At 36.7% G+C, this 24,948-nt stretch overlaps 1 protein-coding gene across 7 annotated transcripts in view; it reads left to right on the top strand.

Annotated features, from left to right (window-relative positions):
• Window positions 1-24,948, top strand: part of EPS8 (EGFR pathway substrate 8, signaling adaptor) — a 131,570-nt gene that overhangs the window by 79,235 nt on the left and 27,387 nt on the right. For all 7 annotated transcript variants that reach the window (XM_085230839.1, XM_085230865.1, XM_085230858.1 and 4 more), the window contains 10 exons: window positions 8,482-8,549; window positions 10,465-10,626; window positions 10,830-10,979; window positions 13,217-13,299; window positions 15,647-15,783; window positions 17,557-17,630; window positions 18,641-18,767; window positions 19,144-19,232; window positions 21,689-21,763; window positions 22,360-22,508. In XM_085230839.1, the coding sequence (XP_085086965.1) occupies window positions 8,482-8,549; window positions 10,465-10,626; window positions 10,830-10,979; window positions 13,217-13,299; window positions 15,647-15,783; window positions 17,557-17,630; window positions 18,641-18,767; window positions 19,144-19,232; window positions 21,689-21,763; window positions 22,360-22,508 (1,114 nt within the window). The remainder of the gene's footprint in view (window positions 1-8,481; window positions 8,550-10,464; window positions 10,627-10,829; window positions 10,980-13,216; window positions 13,300-15,646; window positions 15,784-17,556; window positions 17,631-18,640; window positions 18,768-19,143; window positions 19,233-21,688; window positions 21,764-22,359; window positions 22,509-24,948) is intronic.

Here is a 24,948-nt window from a genome sequence, read left to right as displayed (position 1 = left end):
TAATGGCCAGGAGGGACCTCATGAGGATAGGGGAGTGATGGCAGATTGCTTTGTGGTTTTAGAGCTTTACATTTCCCCTTGGAAGGACACCCTTATGAGCCTTGTGTCGGGCTATTCACCTGTGAACACATAAGAACTTAATTGTATTGGTTGCACTGTTTACTTTTAAACTGCTCTGAAATTCTTGTGGCTAAAACTTAAGGAGATTGAAGTCTCTTGATTTGTATTCTCTGAGAAGAAGAGAGGTGAGAAAATGCTGATATGGTTTGGAGGCAGAAAGCACTGTGCTACAGTATGTGAAAGTCCACTCCCAGAAAAATCAGCAGACAGAAGAAGAAATTGTTTGAAATGTTTGCCATTTAAGAACGATGCTGCATATGAATAGTTCTAAGTTTAGACATTTTTTTTTCAGTGACATGTTACAGAAGTCATTCACTTACATAGTATTAAAAGCAGGAACTGCAAGAGAGCAAAACTCTGCAGTAAGAGGAGTTTTCAACACTGGTGTTTCTGCATCCTGTATAGATTTCACATGACAAACTGATTGCACGTGTTTACAGAAATAGTGAGTGGTAACAGAAACCAGCAAAGGACATGTCTGAAAGCTCTTAGCAGATTATTTATTTGAGACACTTTTCACTTTTCTCATTCATTTTATGTCATCCAAATAATTTTTCAAAAGTATATGTTTTGAATGGTGTGGCAACATTAAGTGTCTTAAGCATGTCCTTTAATCTTTGTGGGCCTTTACAGTGATACCTCTCTGAGCTTTTTCATGTCAAACATCATGGGATATTCATATGTAAGTACAAGACAGGGACAAGTGAGTAAATTTGAAATATATAATGATAAACAGCCTATTACTTCTAAAATATTTTATTGAATTTGTTTATTAATTGAAAATATTACCATGTAACTATGGTGTGGTGGCTCCTGTAAGATGAATTGTTAATCTTGGTTAACTTGGTTCACTAGGAGAGAGATGACAAAATTGTGGTTCCAATTGCCAACAACTGAATGAAAGAGAAGAATCAATTATTCTGAATCTGAAGTAAAGATACATTGGCACAGCCTGTAGAGAGGAGTTTGCACATTTTGCTGCTTTTTCTCTGTTTCGTATGCATAAAGAACAAGTCTGTCAATATCACTAACTGTACGAGTGGGAGAAAACAGAAAAAACACCTAAAACCTTTCTCAAATTCAAGGCAGTTAGTTATACTTAGCAATCATGTTACACTTCTCCTGCTTTCCACATGTCTTCAGGGTTTCTTCCCATGTCACACGGAGGAATTTTTGTGCATGCTTTCCCAGTGAGGTAGGAAACAGCTAAGTGATATAAGAATTCTTAGTAAGAGTTTAAAATGTATATTATAAAATGTTAATAATTAGTGCACAATTAATAGTTAACACATGCATTTTTTTTTATCCATGAGACTGAATGCCTGTAAATCAGATTGGAAGTCTTCTAGCTTTGTTTTTATTTTTTGCATGATGTATATCTTATATACAAATGACACGTAAATACCTCAAGTGTATCTATTTAGCAGACTCACATATATATACATATAAATTTATATATATATGCACTATATATGTGTGTGTATATATATATATAAAAAAATAAAAATAATTTTGGCATAGGAGTAACGTGGACTGTGCTTTTTGTTTTGATAAAATGTGGCTTTGTAATATTAGGAGCTAAATTTGTCCATAACCAAGTTTCTTTTCTGGAAGACTTCTGAATGTCATTTGTACTAGAGCGCCTATCCGTGGTTCTTGGGTTCCTAAGTCAATACTTGATCTTGAATACAATTTCTTCTAGTCACAGTGAAGATCTTAAAACATCTCCCAATCTGTCTCTCTATGTAGATATACATATGCAACATGACACGAAGTTTAAATGTTGAGTGCCAGTGCTTGTTTTAGTAAGGTCATTCACAATTGTTCAGTCCTTTGGTCTTCAGGCAGAAGGCTGACCACACTGCTGGTGGGAAAGGTGTCTGGAATTTTATTTATATTACAGGCAGTTCAGCTAAAAACTGGAGTCTTTGCTATCTCTGAAGTAGTTATCTGATAGCAAAAACTTGATTCCAATTGCCTTTTCTTGTGTCAGATAATTTCTTTCATCCATTTCCTGCCTGAAATGTTTTTGTATTTGCATGATAAATGTTCCCCTGAATTTGGAGCAAAGATGCCCTTTACACATTCTTATAGTTTTATTTCATTATTTAACTCCTCATCTCTCCATGTGAAGTGAATTTTGGCTCATACTCTCATCTGTTTTTCTAGCATTAGCTTCTCCATCTGTCTTCTGCAGCTCTGCTCGCATGGAGATGGGCAGCATTACCTGGAGCCAGTAGCCAGAGCTGTACTGGGGGTTTGCCAGTGAGTGACACACTGCGGAGCAGCCCTGCTCTGCAGCAGTCATAAGATAGTAGTTTTCTCCAAATTGGAAGATGTTACAAAAGCAACCCATCAGGAAGGGCCGGGTGTTTTATATATTGTGTTTGTATTCTCATGGCTGTGATTAGGTGCTAGCAGTAAAATTGCATGTCTGTATTTGTACTGCTCAAATACCTCATTCAGAGCAAGAAATGCAGTGTAATAGAGTCTGTTAAAATAAACTATTTGTGTAACATTCTTGTGTTATTTGATGCTCAGTTGAATTAAAATGACAATTGACTTCTAAACACTGCACCTTCTCTGATAGTTATTTCCCTGTAGTCATCAGGGAGAAGACTGACATCAAGAATCTCTGAAAGCAGTAGCCTTTACTCCTCTAATAAGAACATTTGTACTTAAAAAGTTTTGACCTTTCTCCTTGGATGCGTTAGATCACATCTCCTGTACTTTGCTCTGAGTCTCAAGTTGAGTTTTTCCAGCTGCTGTAATTCCTAAAGGGGTATCAGCAATCACTCTAATGAACAGACAGTAGTAAAATAAGCATTGTGTTTTTCTGCTTCTCAATGCATGGTAATAATCAAAACTGTCACTTCAGGATTCATAAGACAGCTCGTGAGACACTTAATCCATCTGTATGTAGATTGCCATCTAATTTCAGAGCTTTGTCTCTTTGTATGTGGTATAGACATTTTCCAATTTCCTTATGGAAGGGGAAGATGGGATCAACCATTATTCTTCTTTGCACTATCATAGCTGGAGTGCTGATAACATTTATTATATCTGGCCTATGCAATTATTTGTGAGATACTAGTGGAGGTCTAGGCACTGGAATTCTTCTTTTCAATTTTAGCGTCTGGGAACCGAAAATTTGTTTGTATCTAAATGTAGCATAGCCCTTGCTAGTGCCAGCTGTGCTTCAGGTCATCCGTGAAGACTCAGCCTCAGACCTTTTATATTTGGTAAGGTTTTTCCTTACTTAGATAAAGAATCAGGTTCATCTTAGAATCATAGAATATCTTAAGTTGAAAGGGACCTACAAGTGGCCAACTCCTGGCTTTGCACAGCACCATCCAAAATTCAAACCTTATGTCTGTGAGTGTTGTCCACATGCTCTTTGAACTCTGGCAGCTTGAGCCCGTGCCCACTGCCCTGAGGAGCCTGTTCCATGCTCACCGCCCTCTCAGGGAAGAACCTTTTTCTAACATCTTGCTGTAATTCATTTATCTATGTGGTCTGAACAGTGGAACAGAGTCAGAGTCAATACAGTTTATTAGACAACTTTCTAATTTTTCATTTAGCCGCAGCCTCTTCCAATGGGAAAGTGGGTAAGAGAGGATTCAGCTTCGTCAGGTTGTGTTCATAGCTCTGCCTCACGTGACTTTGGGCAGTGTGGTGGTTTTGTCCGAAACTGTGGAACAGTTACTTTTTCAAACAATGTAGTGTTCTCTCACAGAAATAACTGGGGAAAGCCCAGAGTTTTTAGTGTAGTGAGGGCAGTGAACAGTCCTGTTTGTCTGTGTAGTTTACTGTATAGTGTATTTTTGGCTTGGCTAAAAGCCTTTGGTTGAGAGTTTGAAATGTTTTTTTTCTATAGTTTTCTGGTGTTTTTCTGTCTGCTTCCAAATTTAGTATAAAGTCAGCATCTTCTCACATCTTTTTAAAACCAGATATGTTATCCATTCCTGATGAGTGGTAAATTCAGTAAGTTCACAAAGACATGAAGAGCAGTAGCATTGCTCCACATCAGAAAGAAGCAAGAGTATTAGTTTCTGTGGATCAATGTATGCCTTCCTTTGAAAAGTTTGATAGCTGGTAGATCTTGTGGTCAGAGTCATGAGTGAATAGCTATTCTGCTTTTAAGTTTATTGCACTTGCTTTGAGAGAAATTTTATTTTGCCCAAATTTCTCTGGATTGCATTTGCAGTAGATTGTGATTAAGAATTTAACTTTGGTGACTTCTGCTGTGATTTTCTTTTTATATTTACTTCTATATTTTCCTTTATCAGAGGGAAAATATATTAGATAAATTGTGTGTAGCACATCAGCTGGGTTTGAATTAACTGGTATTAAGGCTGCACTGCATTTTATGTATTGGATCTAAGATCTGTAATAAAGAGAATAAACAGAAAAAGAAGATAGCTGTGATTGCTTTATTCATCACATCTTGAAACCTCTGTTGTAGAATCTCACTTCTTGTTCAATAACTCTTTTCATGGGTGAGAAGACTTCTGAGAGGCTGAAATTGATCTGGAGGATTAGGAGACTGAAGCAGAACACAGAAAACAATTTTTTCCAGTGTAAGGGCTTGACCCTGGCCAGCAATTGAGGGCCTTCCCTGAGTGAGTTGCCTGGCTGCTACCCCTCCCTCCCCTACAGCCTATTAGAGTAGAGAATAGAAAGAGCAACAGCAAAAAAATACAACCCCTGGATTGAAATAAAGACAGTTTAATAAGTAAAGGAAAGAGAGGGAGGGAAAAGCACTAGAAAGAAATAAATGAAAACAAAACAAAACAAAACAAATAATGCAGGAATTTTGCTTTGGTCACTACCTCCCAACCTCCTGCAAGCAGATCAGTGCTCCGGGCAACAGTTACTTTGGAAATACCACCATTCAGTTGTATTGCTGAGCATGCCTTTATTGTTCTATATGCAGTGGGACTCTGGTCAGTTTGGGCCAGCTGGCCTTACTATGTACCCTTGCTAACTCTTGGGTACCTCAGCAACTTACCTGGGAGACAGACAGAAACAGTGATGGTCTCGATGCTGTGCAAATGCTGCTCAGCAATAGCTTAAATATTACCAGTGCTGCTATAGTCACAAATCCCAAACACAGCCCCATGCAAACTGCTGTGAAAATAATGAATTCCATCCTAGTCAGACATGGTGCATTCAGTAAGTCAGCAAATTCTGTTGCTCATTTTCCGTAATAGAGTATGAATTATTGGCATTTGAACATCATGTAATAAGTCAAGGGAAGTTTTCAGTATTCTGAAAAAGTGGTCAGAATAATAACAGTGATGTTTTTTGCTGGAAATCCAGTGCGATGACACATCAGCAGAAAGGATACAGCAGGGTTTATGCATCCTCCTGTCTGAGTGCAAGGTGAGAGTTGGCAGAGGATTGCAGTTTGTCTGTTCGATTTTTAATTTTTCTATTGTGTTGTGCTTATATTATTATGTGGAGACTTCATTCATTCATTCACATCCTTTATGACACTTTCGGCAACATGACTTATGCCAGGCAGCCAGGAAAATTTGCTCTCTGGGAGTTTGGGCTATTAGCAGCTGGGCTGACTCTGTAAGGAGAAGGAGATCCACTTTCTAAATATTAGCTTGAAAAACTAAGGTTGAGGCAAAACTCTTCCAGAAGCATCTGAAGAATTTTGCCTGATGCTGAGGTACTTATTAGAAAGATAGAAGGGCCTGTAGGATAACAAAGGATAAATTAGATCTCTAATGGGTTCTAATAAACATTCTGCCGGCATAAACATGTTTATAAAATAAAGAAGTAAACTGGAATTATTGCTGAACACAATATGGACTGTCAGTTTTTGTCGTTACCATAATTTTATTTATTATCACAGACACTTACTGGCTTTTGCTAATTGAAAATTCTGTTGAAGTTCTTGTTGCTGACCTGTTGTAATTAAAAATGAAGAACTTGAGGGGCTCTCTTTTGCTCTCAAATGTAGGCAACCACAGCTTTTATTATCACTCAGAAAGCTCTTTCTTATATAAACACTATTGTTCTCACTGTGACATGGTGTGCTGAAAAACTTACCACCTTATCTAGCGTGAGTGCTGTGCTGTTCTGTGGAAGAGGATGTGCTTGTCAGTGTTGCAAGTGCTTCTGGATATCCTAAAGCAGGACAAAAATTCTGGGAAACGGGGCATGAAATTTCAAAAGTCGCTCTCTGCTTTTTCATTCCTTTGGAATCTCCCCTTATGGAAGACTTCTCATGCTTAAAGCCATTCTGACTGTTGTTGCTTGCAGGATTCATAAGGTTTGCAGTGGATGTAAGATTCCTTATCTTGGTTTCATTTGTTGTCATTAAAAGTAATTTTCTTTTTCACCTCAAAAAGATAATAATCAGAGTTGAATGTTGGATGTATTGTTAATTGAAACATGGCCTTTTTTTAATTTTTTTTTAAGGCCTATTTTCTTTCCTACTGGACAGCATTTTATAGTCTGTAAAGGACTGTTAACTGATCCCCTTGGAGATGCAAATAATTGTATGGAGTTAAACGAGATACTGTTTTTTAATTCCCTTTTTATTAGGAACAGATGGACTTTACTTCTTCAGATCATCATCCAAACAAAAAAAGAAAGGTAGCAAGTCAGACAGTACTGCTGTTTTGTTGGGGTGTGCATGTGTGTGTGCCTATTGTCCTTAAAAGAATAAGAGTCAAACAAAATACCTAAATAACATGCTGCAAAAGCAGAAATATTAATCACAGTTGGAATCAGTGCAGGTTCCCTGTCCTGGATTTTGAGGTAACAGGTGATGAAGTTAAAGTATCTGCTTTAAACTGTTCACATACCTAGTTAAAATCAATCTGATAATCCATGGCATTCTTCAATTCGGTGATTGCAGTGCAGACTTCTTGTGCTAAACCAAGCAAGCTGAGTAGCTGTTGTAGGGTAGCGGCATGGCTCTGATGCATGAGCTGTGTCTGCTGTTGAGGAGGGGACTCTGAGCCAAGGAGGGGTTTTAGAAATTGGATATTGGATTGTCTTTCATGCGATTCGCTGAGAATTGAAGAGATAAGGGATGTGATGATAAAGGGTAACAAAATAACCTTTTAAGTAAGAGAGGGTATTCCTTTCCTTGTCAGTACCCAAGATTCCTGTGTGAAGAAACCCTGGTCACAGGAGAGCTTTTTAAAGTATTGCATACGTGGTGCCCTCTGTGCAGATCTCTCTACATCACAGATCACGTGTGATCATTAGTAGTAGTTTTAATTTTGCAAAAAGTAACTAATATCTCCTGTCAACAGAAGCATGCACTTTCATTTTGCCCCTACGTGCTGCAATCGGAGATGATGAAATGAACCTAACATCAGTTACACACATTTCCTTCCAAACACGATCAAACTGCCTATTCTATTTGAAGATCAGAACTTAATGTATTTAGTGAACCATAGAGGAAAAAAATTAGGAAATGCTTAGTTTCCTTGAATTTCTCTCAGTGACTTCCTTGCTTAGTCAGTGCTCTGGTGTTTCAAATTGGAGTATTTCATTGGTTATCAGGGGAAAAAAGAAGAGGAAAGCTCCCTATGTGTTGTATTAGAAATTCAAAATAAAGTTGAAAAATGGAGGGTGTGAGTTTTTTTTTGGTTTGGTTTGGTTTGGTTTGTTTTGGTTTGGTTTGGTCTTTTTGGAAGTATTCTCCTACATTCATTAGTTTTTAGTGTGTTTGTGTGTTGTGTCCTCATCTTGCATATTCCCTTCATTCCTCTCTGGGTTTGATGTTAATCCATTGTATGGAGTAAGAGGCAAACTCTTTCTGATTTTGCAGCATTGTGTTTTGTTCAACTGAAAAATATTTCTGTTCTATTTAATGTTTATGTTGCTACAGCTTTTGGCTTCTTTTCTCCTTCTTTCTTTCTATGAATATTTCTACATTACTGATTCAATAAACTGAATATACTAGGGAGAAATAAATGTTGACACAGATTGGGTCTGCGAGTGGCTTTGTTTTTTTTAAGAGTTATGTATGTCTGAAAACCCTTTTGCATTCTTGCAAAGGCAACATTGCAAGTTACCATGTTGCTACCAAGTGGAAAGCCAATGATTTTTAAGTCAGGCTTCCCAATGAAGCATTTCCAGCCAGAACACTACTTCCATCTGGTGCCACCAAGACAAGATAGCTGGCTTTTAACATTAGTGTAAGTATGGTTCTTGCTGGAGTGTGTGAGCATGTAGCTTTTTTTTTCTTTTCTCTGAATACAGAAATAACCACAGCTCACCTTCTGCTTTCATATATACAGCTCGTTTTAAGCATCTCTGACAAGTATCCAGAACACAGTATGGTAAGAAGGCAAATGAATAATTATTTTCTTTTCTCTCAATCTTTAGAACAAAGAAAGAACTATGCACGGGACAGTGCCAGCAGCATATCGGAAACTTCCCAGTATCACGTAGAGGTGAGATAAGGATGTATGGCAACACCATCTACCTGTTACAGCTTTTGGTTATACTGTGATTTTTGCTTACACTATTTTTGAGGGTAATGTTCTTGAAGACATACGAATCTTCCAAAATATCCTGCCAGCCCGAGGTCACTTCAGAACAGATTACATTGGAATGTATCAAATTCTCTAGTTTTGCCATAAAGAGCTGGAATTTTGATGTAGAAGAATGTAAACAAAGTTGTGTGTAGTTTGGCAAATGGAGAGGGCTTCTCAATGGGACGACAGCTCAGTGTGCTATGTTGCCCTATTTCTGAACCTGTTATGTTGCAGGGATGAGGCAGGCCTCAGGAAGGCTGACTTATAATTAATAGAAATACCTTGATTATTTATAAACAACAGAGGTGTCATAATAGTTAGGAAAAGCTGGGTACTAAGCCCTAAAAGCCTTAGTGAATCTACTGTTAGTGGTGATATTCTGCCTGCACAGACTCTTCCCCAGTGAGAAATGCAAAATACTTTCCTTCCTATCTTAAGCCACTTTACAGAAATACTCTGTGCTGCTGTCATATTCTGTCCAGAAGTCGACAAGTATTAAATATTCAACAAAGTAAGCCTAGGTGCCTATATGTAGGCACTTCTGGGTGCTGTTCCTCGTTATGCAGTCTTTCTTTTGCGAAACCTTTTTCCTTTACCATCAGAACACTGTCATGGATTTAACTGAATTTTGCAAAAAAATGCAGATTCCCAGATCCTTTTTGCTGAGTTTTAAATTTAGCTCTAAATTGTGAGATTGTATGCAGAAGAGTCTTCATTCCAAGTACTTCTATCCTTGATCAGCTCGCAAAGGAACATTTATGCTGCTTTTAATCATCCGTCTGATTTAGCTTCTGTGTAACCATTTTGGTACTCCACTGGCATAAAAATTTAAAAATTAGTACTTGTATTTGAAGTTTAAGTATTCCTGTGTGAGCAGTCAGCAGGGTTTGTCTCACTTTTTAAAATACTTTGATTATATGCATCTTGTATCTACTCTCTTGTCTGTCATTACGTGTGCTGTTATCCTCTAATAGAAGAAAGCTCAATTAATTCTTTTAAGCTATTCGTAAGATAGGTGCGCAGGCATACATTAAAAGCAGTTCAACTTGAGGGACTGTATTCAGGTCTTAAAGAAGAATGTGAAGCTGGAGTTGTGCCTGGATAAAATTAAATAACTTTATAGGTTGTCTTACATGGCTTACATGGCTTATATGTTAAGGAGAAATTGTCCAAAACTTTAAAGACAGGGAAACTAGTTCAGGTGATGCCTGTGAGTAGTGTTTCATTACTAGATCATTAATTAAAATTGGAGAATATTCCAAGTTGACAGTGAGCAAACATAGTTTATATACTACTCTTTTATTGTGTACTGCATAAAAGAAGCAAATACCCTGTCTGTAAGGTATCCCAGTCAGATGCACGCCCATGATGTTTGCCATCAATGTGTTAGCTGGCAGCTCTGGGAGAGATAGGGATGCTCCAGGTCAGGGTGGTGGTGGAGATGTGTTGGCAGCATGTTTCTGCGAGGTTTCTACTGGTGCTTTCTGGATTCAGCTTACCAATAGAGACAGGTTTTCATTTCTCAAGAAAGCTAACTAAATACTCAGGATTTGATTCTCACTGTGATACCTGGAAGATGTCATCATATGCCTTCCAGTATAACCATTTGTTGTAGTGAGGAAATGACAGAGGATGGCAAGCAGCAAGTTTAAAATGACATTATGGACTAAACAACCTCCCCTATGTCATATTGGTTGATTCTGTCATAAAAGGCACTTTCATTCATGAATTATTTGTATTGCTCTTTCATGGCAATTTGAATACTGACATTGCCTAGTGATAAGGAAGATCACAATTCTGTTATTATTTTAATGCATGTGTCATTCACCAGCACTTGACCACCTTTGTTCTGGACCGAAAAGAAGCAATGATTACAGTAGATGATGGAATAAGGAAGCTGAAATTATTGGATGCTAAAGGCAAAGTGTGGACTCAAGATATGATTCTTCAAGTGGATGACAAAGCTGTCAGTTTGGTGGACTTGGAATCAAAGGTACGATCTGTGAGTCTCATTTCCAGAGAGAGAAAGAAAGGGAAAGGACAGAAAAAATGATTTGTGTAAGATTTGGTATTTTAATTAGCTGATTATCACTTTCTCTTTTTAACTCATGCAGCTTTTTTTGAGATCAGGACACTGAATATTAAGACTCTTTTTTTCTCTTTTTTTTTTCCTGGTTTTTGTTTCTCTTCTGGCAGAATGAACTGGAGAATTTTCCTTTAAGCACAATTCAGCATTGCCAAGCTGTGATGAATGCATGCAATTACAATTCAATTCTTGCATTAGTATGTAAAGAACCAACTCAGAACAAGCCAGATTTGCATCTTTTCCAATGTGATGAGATTAAGGTAAGGTGGTAATAGAGATCATCTATGACTTATTTCAGCAGGGGAAAATTTATGAATTGGCAAGTACAATGGGTAAAATAAAATAAAGTGATTCATAGGAAATTATTATGTTCTTTTATTCTTATAAGTGTAGTTCAAGCTTCATGCATTTGTGATATCTACATAGTATGCTAATATAAGCAACATAGTATATCTTGTAAGAAAATATTACTGTATGTAAGCTGGAATCTTCAGTGCATGTGCAAATATGTTATTGTAAATATTGATTCTTGGGCTCTGTAGCTGTTCATTTGTGTTTGTAAAGGTCCAAAACTCTGGAATATGCATATGATTTGCATTTATACTTCTAAGAAAGAGGCGTAAAATAGTTTGAGTTATCTCAGATTTATCTTATAATGTAGAAAGAACTCATCCAAGTCCTGAGTCTTTCCTACTCCTTCCCTTTTTCTACTCTTTTTGCCAATGAACAGTTAAGCCTCCCCAACATTTCTGCCTCTGCATTTCTGTCCTGCAGGAGAGGTTGTAAAATGGTAAATATTGCTTGCAGGAGGGACAAAAGAGGGAAAGAGATTGTTTATCTCTGATTAAAATATTCCCTTCAAGCTTCCAGAGTAAATATTTTTAATGCATTCAATGCAATGCTTCTTCATTTCCAGGATTATAAATGTTAATGTGTTATTTACTCCATATAATTGGTATTTCTTTCAGTTTTGCTCAATCATTTTATGGTTTGTTTTTTTTTTTCTCCAGTCACCTCTTAGGAGTTTATATCATTGTCTTAAAACATCATATTGCTAATTGCATTGTGAAAACATTTTAAAATTGGTTCATTGCAAGTGGTGTGAAGATTGCTGATTGTGTGACCTGTTGCACAAAATTTGTTGTTTCAATGGAAACTGGGATCCTGCAAGTTCAGTTTGCAGTATGCCAAATAATGCAGCACTCCTCTTTTAAGGTCTGGTTGGTCACAGACTCCAAAGGTGTACAGTGGTCTCTTCAGACTTCCATCTTTTGAAGTTCTTCCAGTGTGTGCAAATAAAATTGCAGAACGCATAAGCATGACTTGAAGTCTGGGATCCCTTTTTCCTTCTGAGATATCATTTGAGTCTGTGACCTTATCCTAGGTTCTGTTCCTTTTCCATAAGCCTTGGTTCTTCTTGAGATGTTAGATCTTATTCACTGCCTTCTTAATGCTTTCGATCAGAACATATAACAAACTTCAGGAGCTTCTGCAATAGCAATTTATTCAAAATTAATTATATTTTGGTCAGTCAATATTTTCTAAAAAAACACAGTTGTTAAATAATAATTATAAGTAGTGTAATTAATGAAATGCTTTTGTTCCTCAAATCCTGTCAAGTTGTTCAATTAATTCTTTAACCTTCATCTATCTCACTGTATTCTGAAAAGTCAATCTCTCAATTCAGTGAAGTTTTCTAGTCCCAGTAGTTACATATTCCTCCTAAGAAGTTACATGTTTTTATTCCAGGACAGAGGTAGAACTTGTAGAATGAGCTAAACATGGACAGATTTGGGCCTTGACAAGTTGTATAAGAAATTAATTTGTCAGCTCAAGATATGTAACAGAGCATCCTAAATCCTATGAGAAGCTGTGACCTATTTAATGCAAGATCTATTAAAATAATGCACTAGACATGTATCAGAATTTCACTTATAGGCCACTGGTGAGGTCAGATTGCAGTAATGGAGAGACAGGAATCTAAAGATCAGGAACTGTACTGAGAAATTCATCTTTTACTAAGCCAAAGGGAAATTGGAGGCTTCCTTCTTACAGGAGACTGTATTATACCAGTTATTTTCCTAATCCTTACGCTACTACTATTTATAGTAGTTTTACTTTATGTCTTTCACAAACATTCTTGACAGAAAAAAAAAAAAAAAAACAAAACTATGGAGGGGGAAGAGTAGCTCATGCAGTAATTGTTGACTTTGGAAAATTACAACTGTTCAGACAAATTTAGTAACTAGATAACACATCCATCTGATGATAATGTTTGAGATTGGAGCAGTGACAAAAATACCAGCTCCCAGAGAATGGTGCCGTGTTTTCTTTGTTCTGTTTCCATACAAATCCCAATTTTTTTTTTTTTTTAATGGAATATGATAAGAGGTTCTGTAATCAAAAGATAACTTCAGAAAGTACATGATGAGATCATTAGTTCATATATCTGCTTAGTCTAGATGAGAACTGGTGGACTCTGCTTCTGTCTCTTCAGGCTAGCTTTATTCATGAAGACATAGAAAGTGCAATCAGTGACAGCAAGAGTGGAAAACAAAAGAAGAGACTTGAAACACTAAGGTAAAAACCTAGATTCTTGGCAGTATGTGGGGTCCGCATGTCTGTTTGCTGTTTCTTTTTCTTTTTTTTGGCTAGTTGGTAATATACTTCAAAAAGCACATGTAAGGACTTGATTTACTAATTATCTCAAGCTCTCTCGAATTACAGTGTCACTCTTTCCCAATTCTGCTTTAGTAACTGGATCAGCTGATGTAAGTGCAGGTTGCTAGAGAATAGCATTATGTGTCTGAGTTCTGTATTTGGATAAAAAAGTTCAAAATTTGAAATAAAAATATGAATCTTCCTGAATTCCAAGGAAGTGAGGTTTTGGGATCTAAAGATGTTAAATAAAACAGCAACTAATGACAAAAAAAATTTCCTGCCTGTTTAATGACTTGAAAAACTCCTCGTTTCCTTGGTATGGAAAACTTCTCTCCTAATAGGAAAAAGTGGAGTAAGAATCTATTGGTTTCACATTAATACAGAAATGAGCAGTAGCTGGTGCAAGTGTAGAAACAAGGGCACAAATATGTTAAGTAATGAATAGGATGGTGGTCGTCTGTATGCTGAATCCTGATGACATCGCTCAATAATAGTTCTGCGGTCCAGTGAGAGAATTCTCTGCTGTACAAAAATCTTTAAGTACAAATGTCACTATTGTATGAATAAGTTTATTGCTGCCTTAGTTGCCTGTTAAATTCTGGTGTGCAACTTGTGAAGTTTTCCTGAAATAATGGACATTTACGTTGAAAAAAAATTAAGAAGGCAGAAGTGCATCAGATTTTACATATGGGTTTAAAATTAAGCAAGTACACTTTACTTTTTGAGGTACAATAACAGATAAATGTAAGCACAAAGATGTGTATCTCCAAGACTCAAACACTTTGGAGAAAGCTGATGAGATTTGATTGGGAAATGAATGTAGGTCAGTACATCCACAGGGAAAAGTAATCTGACATATCAGTCTCTAAAAGCTTTGAGGCCTAAAGGTCATTAATGCATGACAATTCAGCACTGGATACTTGCTGTCATGTCATGTATGTGTTAGCATTGGACCACAGGAAGAAAGCCTTCTCTAGATGAGTCCTGTTTGAGGTCTGGAGGTCTTGTAGTAAGTCTGACACTGCACCATCAAATTGCTGCAAGGTTATTTACAAGTAAAAAATGTAGGAGATGCAAAAAAAGAATGCTTAGGAGACTATAGAAGACTATAGGAAGGAACTGTGAAGAAAACATCATTTTTTGATAAATGACCAAATTGTATTTTGTGCTGTTGTTGAATGCCATGAATGAGATGGGATTATAAAGAGAAGAATGAAGAAGATGCAAATCCTTCTTTTAAATAGGGATGGGATATGAGTTTCAAAGGATTTGTTGGGATTTTTTGTCTTTTGATACTGAGTTACAGAATGACTTCAAAGACTTACTTCCTTATGGTATTTAAAGATAGATTAAGAACTGGAGAAGTGGGAAAATGATTTTGAACTGAATCAGGAAAGGCTTAGGTTAGATATTAGGAGGAAGTTTTTCACTCAGAGAGTGGTGATGCACTGGAACAGGTTGCCCAAGGAGGTTGTGGATGCCCCATCCCTGGAGGCATTCAAGGCTGGATGTGGCTCTGGGCAGCCTGGTCTGGTGGTTGACGACCTTGCACCTAGGAGGAGGGTTGAAACTGGATGATCATTGTGGTCCTTTTCAACCCAGGCTACTCTATGATTCTATGATTCTATGAAAATTGAAAATGGGAATAGTCATACATTTGCATCAAGATGGGATGAACAAATTGCTCTAAAAACGAAAATCAGCCTGTGAATGTAATTGTTTTTGTTGGTAGGGTTTTAAGAAGCTGTTGGTTGACAACCTATCAAACACAGGGAACAGGTACACAACTGGTGGTGGCTGAAAGATGACTCTGAATGAAGAATTTATACAATATTGAAGTCCAGCCATTAAACTGCAAATAAAATGCACAAAATTTATCCATAAAAGCAATCAGATCTCTAGACAGCATGTTCTCTGGCAGTGCTTTGGAATTTATCATAGAATCATTAAGGTTGGAAAAGACCATTAGATCATCAAATCCAACCATCAACCCATCACCACTGTGCCCACTAAACCATGTCCCATGTGTCTATGTGAGAGTATTTGGTTTATTGATGCATATTTTGCTAACCTCATCATAGAGTGGGTTTCCTGTTACGTTTAATCTATTTGCATACCCTGACCTTTAGTACTGGTGACTTAGCAAGGCCATGGCGTGGCGTGTTTGACGGTAGAAGGGTCCTGGTAAACCTTGTTATCTTCTCTGATTACGGATTAGAAATACATTGTGTTAACTTCACTGGTGGGCCCCCTTCTCTTCCTGCAGGATGATCTCCAGTGCTGATGGCGCTATCCCTCCCCCACCACGGGCTCCTGCCCCTGTTCCCCCAGGGACCGTCACCCAGGTGGATGTGAGAAGCCGTGTGGCAGCGTGGTCCGCGTGGGCTGCGGAGCAAGGGGACTGTGAGTTGTGTTGCACTGCGCAGTGATAACCGGTTCTTCTGGGCAGTAGGGTTTTATGATCCTCAGTAATAACAAAAAATAATTCACAGGCTTTCATGAAGACTGCAGTAATTGAATGCAGATAGAGGAATTGCTGTACTAGGTCACCCCTCTGCCATAGCTTGGAGCGGGCAGAATTGTTCTCCCAGTCGGTTCAAAATGCCCCAAGCCACTATTGCCTGATCTGTGGAATAAGACCTGGCTGTCATAATCTGACTTGTCATTTACTTAACATTTTTCTGAATTTGTGTTCAGAGCCCTGTTTGCTTGTATTCAGTTGGATAGATGTGTGGACTGTGGATTTTAACTCGGGCTTTTATGTGAACGTAATAACATGCACAGTAATCTGTATTGTCGTAACTCTAGTAATTTAATGATGCCCTATTTAGTAGTAGGAAGAATGTTGGCCAGATATTTCAGACAATTAAAAAATACAATCACTTGGATTAAAAGCTGACTAGAGATCAACATTATGTATTTATTTATTCATCTGGGTATGGCTAACCTAGTTTATATTTTTAAAGCCCAAAAAATGCTGCAGTGTTTCTGAATATTATTATTTTATAATCTGTGGATTATAAAAATAATAAAGTGGAAACATTCTATTTTAATCAGATTCCGTTAAAAAAAGAATTAGAAACAATAAAGCTCTGTAAAACAGACTGTAATAATGAAGTAATCATAGTTGAGGTGAGAGGTTTCTTTAAAAATGAATACTAAAATTTTAGAATTATAATAATTACCCAAGACATATGCATTACTTTTGTTTATTAAGCTATATCACTCAATTAAGTCAATAAATCAATTATGTAGGGAGAACAAAAATTTTCAGAGAAATAAGGAACATTAAGAACTTTATCACCTACTAATCTGCACCTCTGCACCTACCTTGAGTAACAAACAGCAAGTTGGTTCTATTGTTTGACTTTTCTCTCTCTCTCGGGGGAAAAAAAAAAAAAAAAAAGAAAAAAAAAAAAGAAAAAAATTTTCATTAACTTATTGAGTGGTCCATCAGAGGTCTGAGTTCCTGCAGTTCCTTTTATTCCATTCAATTGGATCTTTCTTAAAATGTAAGATACTAAGATCCCACGTATTAACAAAAGCCATACAGAATGTAGTGTGATTTAGAAATGCTAAACTTATTATTTCTCAAAGTGCCTTCCCTTACCGTTTTCAAGCATAAGTCACTGATTCTGTCCATTGTTATTTGGAAACGCATATTTTATCACATTGATATCTTCCATTTCTCTCTTGCCAGGCTTGGTCATTCTGCCCAAATTTCCTATATCCCTTTCACTTATTATCTTTCACATCAAAATTGTCTTCAAATTCAGGGCTACACTGTTACTTCTTATCTACTTCTACTGGGGTACCTCTCAGCATATTTTGCAAAATAGGACAATTTCTCCTTGCATTTTATTTATAATCTGCCATTTATGTATGTATGTATGTATGTATGTATGTATAATTAAGAACCCAGTACCGTACTTCTGTAGTGTGGTTAATTTATACAGCTAAGCTGGCTTAAATCATACACCTAAGCTCTTTTGTAAGACTTGACAGGCTCAGGCATTAGGGTGCAAGTTCTTCCGTTCTTGCAAATTGAATGGTAAAAACAATTTTGTCCTTCATTTTCTTGCAGTAGAGGGGTTTCAAGCATAAGCTCTATAGGAGGTGTTAGTTTTTTTATTCTGCATAAATACACATCTCATCCTCCTTCTCCCTTTTCCACAGATGAAAAACAAAGACAATACCCTGACCATGAGGAAACAGCAGAAATGATAGCAGCGAGGATTGACAGAGATGTTGTAAGTGAGAAACAACAAAAGATATTGCTTAATTTCTGAGAAATTGTGTGGCTCTACTACTTGGGAAATCTTTTTCCACTTGGGAAAGTCAGTTCTGAAGGAAAGCATGCTGGGTATTCATGTTTATGTGGTAAACCTCTAAATGAACATAAAGTAGTTAATTGTTATTACTATTTTTTCCCTGAAGGAAAAAGAAAAAAAAAGGATGTTAAATTTTTCGCTGTGAAGAGACAGAAACATAAACATTAGTTTTGTGAAGACTAAATTTCAGAGAATGCATAACAGTAAACTTAATTTTCCTCAATCTAGTGGGATGTAAATTTGTGCAATTTCCAGAACATAAGCATATGGTCGTTTTTAAAGGCAGATGTACTATGAACTTGTGTAAGCTAACAATTTCTAGCCAAATCTAGGGCAGGTCCTATGGTGTATGCAGTATCAAATATTTCTTTGTTTGCTAGTTGTAACTTTCTACTTAACAGCATCAGGGGGCCTTGAGGGAAGCATGTTGGGGCCTGCTGAATTCGCTGTGTATGTGCTTCCCCAGGGGCTCCTTCTTTTCTCTGCATTTGCTCTTTGAAGAATTCTTTTCAAAGAGCACTTCTCTGAAATAACATTCTGACATTCAACAAATAGCTTAATACTTTGTGCTAAAGGAGATTATGAAGTTATATGGGGTAGGAAAATGCTGTCCTACACAAATAATTAGAATTTTTTTCATGTGCTGAGAGAAAATTTAGTGTGTGAATGAACTGTGTAATTGAACTTAATAATCTTGATGCTTACATTTTAAAAACCTCTACTTGCCCAGAGTTTTGGGAATAGTCTAAGCTCCACAATACTTGACAGTCACGTAAAGTAAAGGATATAATGAATCTAAATACATAGTGTTCTAGCGTGAACTTTGTACAGATGGAGCTTTTGGTGTCTGAGAGAGTAGTCCTTTTAACTTCTTCAGTATGTCAGTGCAGTTTCAGTACTGAAACTGTTATTCTTCTTTTCTCCCATAGCAAATTCTGAACCATATTTTGGATGACATTGAATATTTTGTTACCAAACTTCAAAAAGCTGCTGAAGCATTTGCTGAACTTTCGAAGAGGAAGAAAACTAAGAAAAGTAAAAAGAAAGGACCTGGAGGTAGGAATTCTTACTGTACAGAATTCAGTTTCTCTAGAGATCATTGAAATAGATTGCACATGCAAATTTTCGCGTTGTTTTTTTTTTTTTTCTATAAATGTAATAATAGTTTTTCACTTTAAGCACAAAAAGAGATATCCACACAGTATATTCTTAGAAATTAATTAAAAACTTTTGTTTGAAATCAGTGGGGAGTGACTGATTAGAGATATGTGACTACCAAATACGTTCACTGCAGTTGTTTTATATTTACAGCATTTTGTAAGTAGGTAAATTTATTAAGGATGTTCTATATGTTTATAATATCCATAGTATTTTTAGAAATAATGTAAAATATGAATGGATGTAAAAAAAAAATTGTTGATTTATTTATCAGAGGGAGTTCTTACTCTCCGTTCGAAGCCACCACCTCCAGATGAGTTTGTTGACTGCTTCCAAAAGTTCAAGCATGGCTTCAATCTTCTGGTAAGTAACTGCAGGTAGATATGGTGTTTTTGCCTCAGATAGCTAATGTTACATAGAACATGATATTTGTTTTCCCTGTTGCTGTAAATTCGTTTGAGCGCTGCAGCGGTTTTCTTAGGGTCGTATTCCAGTAGTAGGAAGTGAAGAACTAAAATTCTGGTGAAAGTTGAAGAGAAGGAAGAATAACTACCACAGTAGATTTCTTTTTAGTTATTTTTAAGTTGGGCTTTCTTGGAGATTTCCTGCAGTTCAAGAGAGTGTGGTTGCTTTATTGATGACTCCTTAAGGAGCTGCAAAGGCTATCTCTTCTTTGGAAAAGCAGTAGTTAAGTGTTCTGTCTTCTCTCTAACTTTCCTAGTGCCTTGTCTGTGTAGAGAAACTTAGCAGATTTTAAATCCCTGCAGCTGTAAACCATGCAGAGATGATCATACCATATGGGGAACTCTGAGCCTGGGTCTTGGTCTCCACTGCTCTTTAAAAAGGAACAGACCTAGAAATGTAATCCAGTTTGGTTTTTCCGTTCTTACTTCATACTGCATTCTGCATTTAAATGATTTCTTTATCTAGTAACACTTGTATATAAAAATCTTTGTCTTCTGTACGGGAGTAGAAATAGTTCTTGTTTCAGTGAGAAAGAAAGATTTGGGGTCTATTTTCTAACATTGTTCATAATGTCATACCAATGCATTGCTTCAGTGTCATTGAAGAAGCCAAAAAGCTTGAAATTTCACTTCCTAGGGCTTTATGTCAGATACAGAGAGCTGTATAAAGAAGAAGAATCTAGTTTAAAAATAAAAGGAATAGCTTGAAGAATAAAATCTTTGCCAGTAGAATGGAAACTATTTTAAAACACTGTGCTGGAAGCTCCTAGAAAATTCCTACCATCTGCCAAAAAGAAAACTATAGAAAGACCAAAAGAAAGTTGTTATGTGTGAAGAACAATGTGTAGAAAGTTATTAGCAGTAAAAATACATCCTCTTTTGGTCTATATTTGGAGGCACACTCTAGAAGGCTAGATGCAAAACTGGAATGAGGTTAGCTAAAAGGAGGTTGAGGAACAGACAGCAAGATGCAATAAAAGCTACTATAACTTTTTAAAATACTTTCTGGAATGCTTCTTACTTCTGGAGCCTATGATCACTAAATAAAAGGAATCCTCCAAGAAGCTGTAGCAGAGAAAATATGCACTTTTTTTTTTTTTTTTTTTTTTAAATATGTGTATTTTACTTGGAAAAGTTTGATGGTGGACAGTGTGTTCATGAAAATCATTTTTTATGGCTCCAATCTGCCTCCAGACTTAACCTCTTTAATGATCTCCTGTGCACTGATGAGCACCATGTCAGGAAAGCTTCATTTCATGTTGGCTTGTCTAGTACCTGAACCAGGAAATTATTCTCATTGGACTCCTTCAGGAGTCTCCTGAATTGCTTGCAGTCCGCCTTGTTGTTTTCCCAGCAGACATCCGGGTGATTGGAATCTCCCATCAAGATGAAAGCTTGTAAGTGTGATGCTTCTTGCAGCTGAAGCAAGAAGGCCTTGTCAGCAGGCTCCCCTTGATCAGGCTGCCTGTAGTAGATCCCAGCCACCAGATGTCCTTTATTGGACATATTTGCCTAATTTTAACAAGCTCTCAAACTTATAATGGCTGTTTTCTGGAGACAGCTTTTTGTAATCTATGCTTTTCTTAGCATAGAGGGCAACTCTCCCATCCCTCCTATCCTGTCTATCTTTTCTGAAAAGGGAATGTTAAGAGCTATTGGGAAGAAAAGACCAAAAAATAAGAACAAATAAAGAGCATCAATATACCATTAAGTCCACTGACTTTATCTTGTTCCCTGTACAGTGAAATTGAGAAGGTGGAAGGAGAACAAGAATGCTGTAAGAAATGATTATAAACTTTTCTTCAGTTTGGAGAAAGATGAAAAAGAGGAGGAATGTAATAAATCTGTGAATGGTTATGAGAATCACTGGAAAAAGTGAGGAAAGAATGATTGCTCAGTTTTCTTTTGGAAAAGAACTGCAGGGTATTAATGAAACCAAGAGGTGGCATATGTCCAAGTAAGATGCTTCTTGACGAAACATACAATTGAACTGTAGTTCCTATTTGCACAATATATGCTAACACTTATATGGATTCAAAAGCAATTGTATAAATTTACTGAAGAGAAGAATCCATCAGTGACTTTTAACACAAAACAATAGTATTTTGTACTTTTAGTTGAAGAAGTCCCTGAGAAAATTGCTGGTGAATTTATAAGAATTTTTCTCAGATATTTTATGTTTGCCTTGTTCCTTCTCATACTTCCCTTAACACTTTCTCTTAGCTGATGTTGGAGACAAAACATACAACTTAGATGGACCTGTGCTCTCACTTGGGACAGTCATTTTTACCTGAAGTATTTATTGTCATAAAAGTTAATTGTATCTTAAAATCTGTCATTTTTCCTTTACCTTAGGCCAAATTAAAGTTCCATATCCAGAATCCTAGTGCAGCTGAACTGGTTCATTTTCTCTTTACCCCACTACATATGGTAAGCTTTTGTAATTTTTTAGGTATTTTCCTTCAGAATTCTTATACTTGTATGATCTAAAATCTTTCCAAGAATGATGAGATTTAAAATTGTCCCTGGAGAGCTACAATGGAGAAATGTGTATCCAAGGATGAAGATTTCTTAAGAAAACAAGTTTTATCCTTTTTCGCATGTTAACATCTATCATATGTGTATATATATATATGTTTAAAATATCTTCATCTTTCTTTGTATTGCAGTTAGCCATTATAATTTTAATAAACAAACCAAATAAAGAAATAATTTACATCATGCACGAGGAGAGTTGGAAGCATAACTGTTTGCCAATTCAATTAAAATATGTGTCATTTCGATTAATAGATTAAAATAACATTGACAGAAGTGAGTCTAAATATAAAGGTAACCAGAACAGCAGTTCTGCAACAAATGGTTTTACTTCATCCATCCACAGGACTTGTGGACAAGTTAGCTTGTCAGAATTTGTTTAATTGTTGAGTAGTAAATGTTTCATACCATTAATGTAGGTAAGATATTTATTGTAACTTCCTTTTTTATTATATGTGTATTCTTTGTATTATTTTAATATTTTGATTTAGGTGGTACAGACAACAGGAGGTCCAGAACTTGCCAGTACAGTACTAAGTCCCCTCCTAACAAAAGATACCATAGACTTCCTACAGTATACTGTCACCAGCGAGGAAGGGCAGTTATGGATGTCATTGGGTGACACATGGACGAAAGCCAGGTGAGAAGAAGTTCACACAGTCTTAACCAGATGATCCACATCCAGCAAACTCTATAGTAGTTTGATAGGCTTTGGACTATTCCTCACAGTTATTCTTGAAACTCTTGGGAAAGGAGCTCTTAAGCCTCACTGGGATTTGGAAATGGCTAGGTTTTAGGCATGGAGGGAGCAAATACAGATAGAGTATTTTTTTTCCTTCATAGAATAAGGAGTAGAGAGTAAACTATGTAAACTTACACCATCATACCATCTGTTTCATGCTTCCAGTTGCTCTCCACCCTTATTTTCACAACCCAAGCAGTCTGAAATTGGTTAAAAAATCAGTTGGAATAAGTTGCAATAAAAAATGAAGAAACTATGTAAAAGAGGATACAGATCTCTATTTTCAATTTCAATGCTTCTTTAAAAGCATCATAATGCTATAAGGAAGGTGCTTAAACTTTTAAAGAATGTCTGTGGGCTGATTTGTGTTACATCTGCATACCCATAAAAGTCCCATTTAATTGATTTGCTATTGCAGTTAGATTTCACTACAATTTACTTTGTTTATATATTTGTTATTTTTAAGGTGTATATATGGTTTGAAATTACCTAGCTAAGTAAAATATGCAAAAAAAGATTAACAAAATGTGTTTTAACTCTAATCTGTGGTAGATGAGAACACGTGACAATGATTAAGCATGCAAGCACTTGAACTGGAAAGGTGCCACGTATTTTAAGTTTACTCATCTTTCTTTTGGATTCCAATTCGGGAATAAATATCTACCATGTGGCTTTCTTACTTTATAAGTTAATTAACCAATTAAAATGTTTGTTGTTTTTTTTAAGTGATTAAGAAGTAATAACAATAAACTGAGAATTAGGAATCTACTTGAAAAGCTGTAGAACACCAAGTGACAAGCATCTTCATAACAGGAAGTGTGATGTACATGTGTTTGCCTTTCTTGATCTCGTTCTGCTGCTGGACCAGGACATTCAAATTCATCCTTTGGGCCTGCTGTTCAGCCTACTACTACAAAATGGGCTAGAAAGAGCAATTAGATATCCTTGTGATTGCCAGAGTTTTGATCTCAGCAAAGCTTACCTTTACCTACTCAGAGCTTGCTGGCTTTATAGCACCTTGTGATGGGCTCGCTGTGGAAATCTGTATAGCACTGGAACCTATTGCAAGGAAAATGGGTTATTGTGTGAAATACTAGGCTTCTCATCTTAGGAAATACCTTAATAATTCATTTATTCCATCCTGAAAAAAGTGTAATTGAAAAAGAAGTAGCTCATGCTGCACAAAGAATGCAGCACTCAGAATACAACTGGTTGACCTGTGAAGATTAGAAATTATAGTCTGTCTGATCTCAGTATACAGAGGTACATTATGGAGCAGTTAAGTAAGATGTATGATTGTTGAAACATGAGGGTTACTGACCTAGCTCAAGCCTGCCAATGGGCTAATAATTGCTGACTGGTCCTGCAACTTGTGTGACTGGCAGCATGTGCCCCCTAATTTTGAACAGTGTCAACAGTGAGACTAAGGCAATGTAATGTACGTTCCCATTTCTTGTTCCACTGTGAAGATACAGTAATTTATTTTACAGGAGGGTATGTCATACATGGGTGCAAAGGAAGAGCATGAAAGCATTAATTTAGGTACTGTGTATTACATTAAAAAATGGGAATGAAGTGCTAAAAAATAATAGACTATTCTAAGATTAAGCTTAACTATTAAACAGTAAATGTGAAGATAATTCTTGTGCTTTCAAGAATGCAGAGTTCTTTGTATTACACTGTAAGCTGTCTATTTCTTAACTCCTTCCTAAAGGTGTAGCTCAGCCCCCTAAACGTCTTGCTTCATGCAAAGGCTGCTCCAAAAGTAATGCCTCCTATTTTATTATATTGGCCCATGACGTCAGAGATTATATTGGTGGTATGCCAATAGAGGTTGAACCTTCCCACCAATATTCAGTTGCATTTTGTTGCTATGTGACAGATGGCAGCAGAGGGGCAGTCTGACAAAATGGCGTTTGACATGGAAGTGTGTATGAAGCAAAAGTGTCACTGAACTCCTCCATATGGAAAAGATGGCTCCCATTAGAATTCAGTGACGTTACTTACTGAACGTTTCTGAAGACCAAACAGTGGATGTGAGCAGTGATGTTGTGGTAGCGAGCATGAGTCATCTCCATTGGTACAGATTTTTCTGAGCATGGCATGCAGGCTGTTGTTCATCACTGGTGAAAATGCATAGCTAATGGTTGTGACTATGTTGAAAAATAGTATTTTGTAGCTGAGAATTTGCACTATCAGTGTTATCATGCTCTTTGTATCTTCTATAGTTTCCATGGGAATTAATCGGAGGTGTTACTTTCGGAATGACCTACATACCTACTTTCTGTCTTTCATATACAGTAGGCAGTTTCTTTGAAGTCTTTTGTTTGGTTCTTTA

This window comes from Meleagris gallopavo, chromosome 1 (genome assembly GCF_905368555.1).
Source record: "Meleagris gallopavo chromosome 1, MGAL_WU_HG_1.1, whole genome shotgun sequence".
NCBI classification, from domain to species: domain Eukaryota; kingdom Metazoa; phylum Chordata; class Aves; order Galliformes; family Phasianidae; genus Meleagris; species Meleagris gallopavo.
This window is presented reverse-complemented; position numbering and strand designations above follow the sequence as displayed.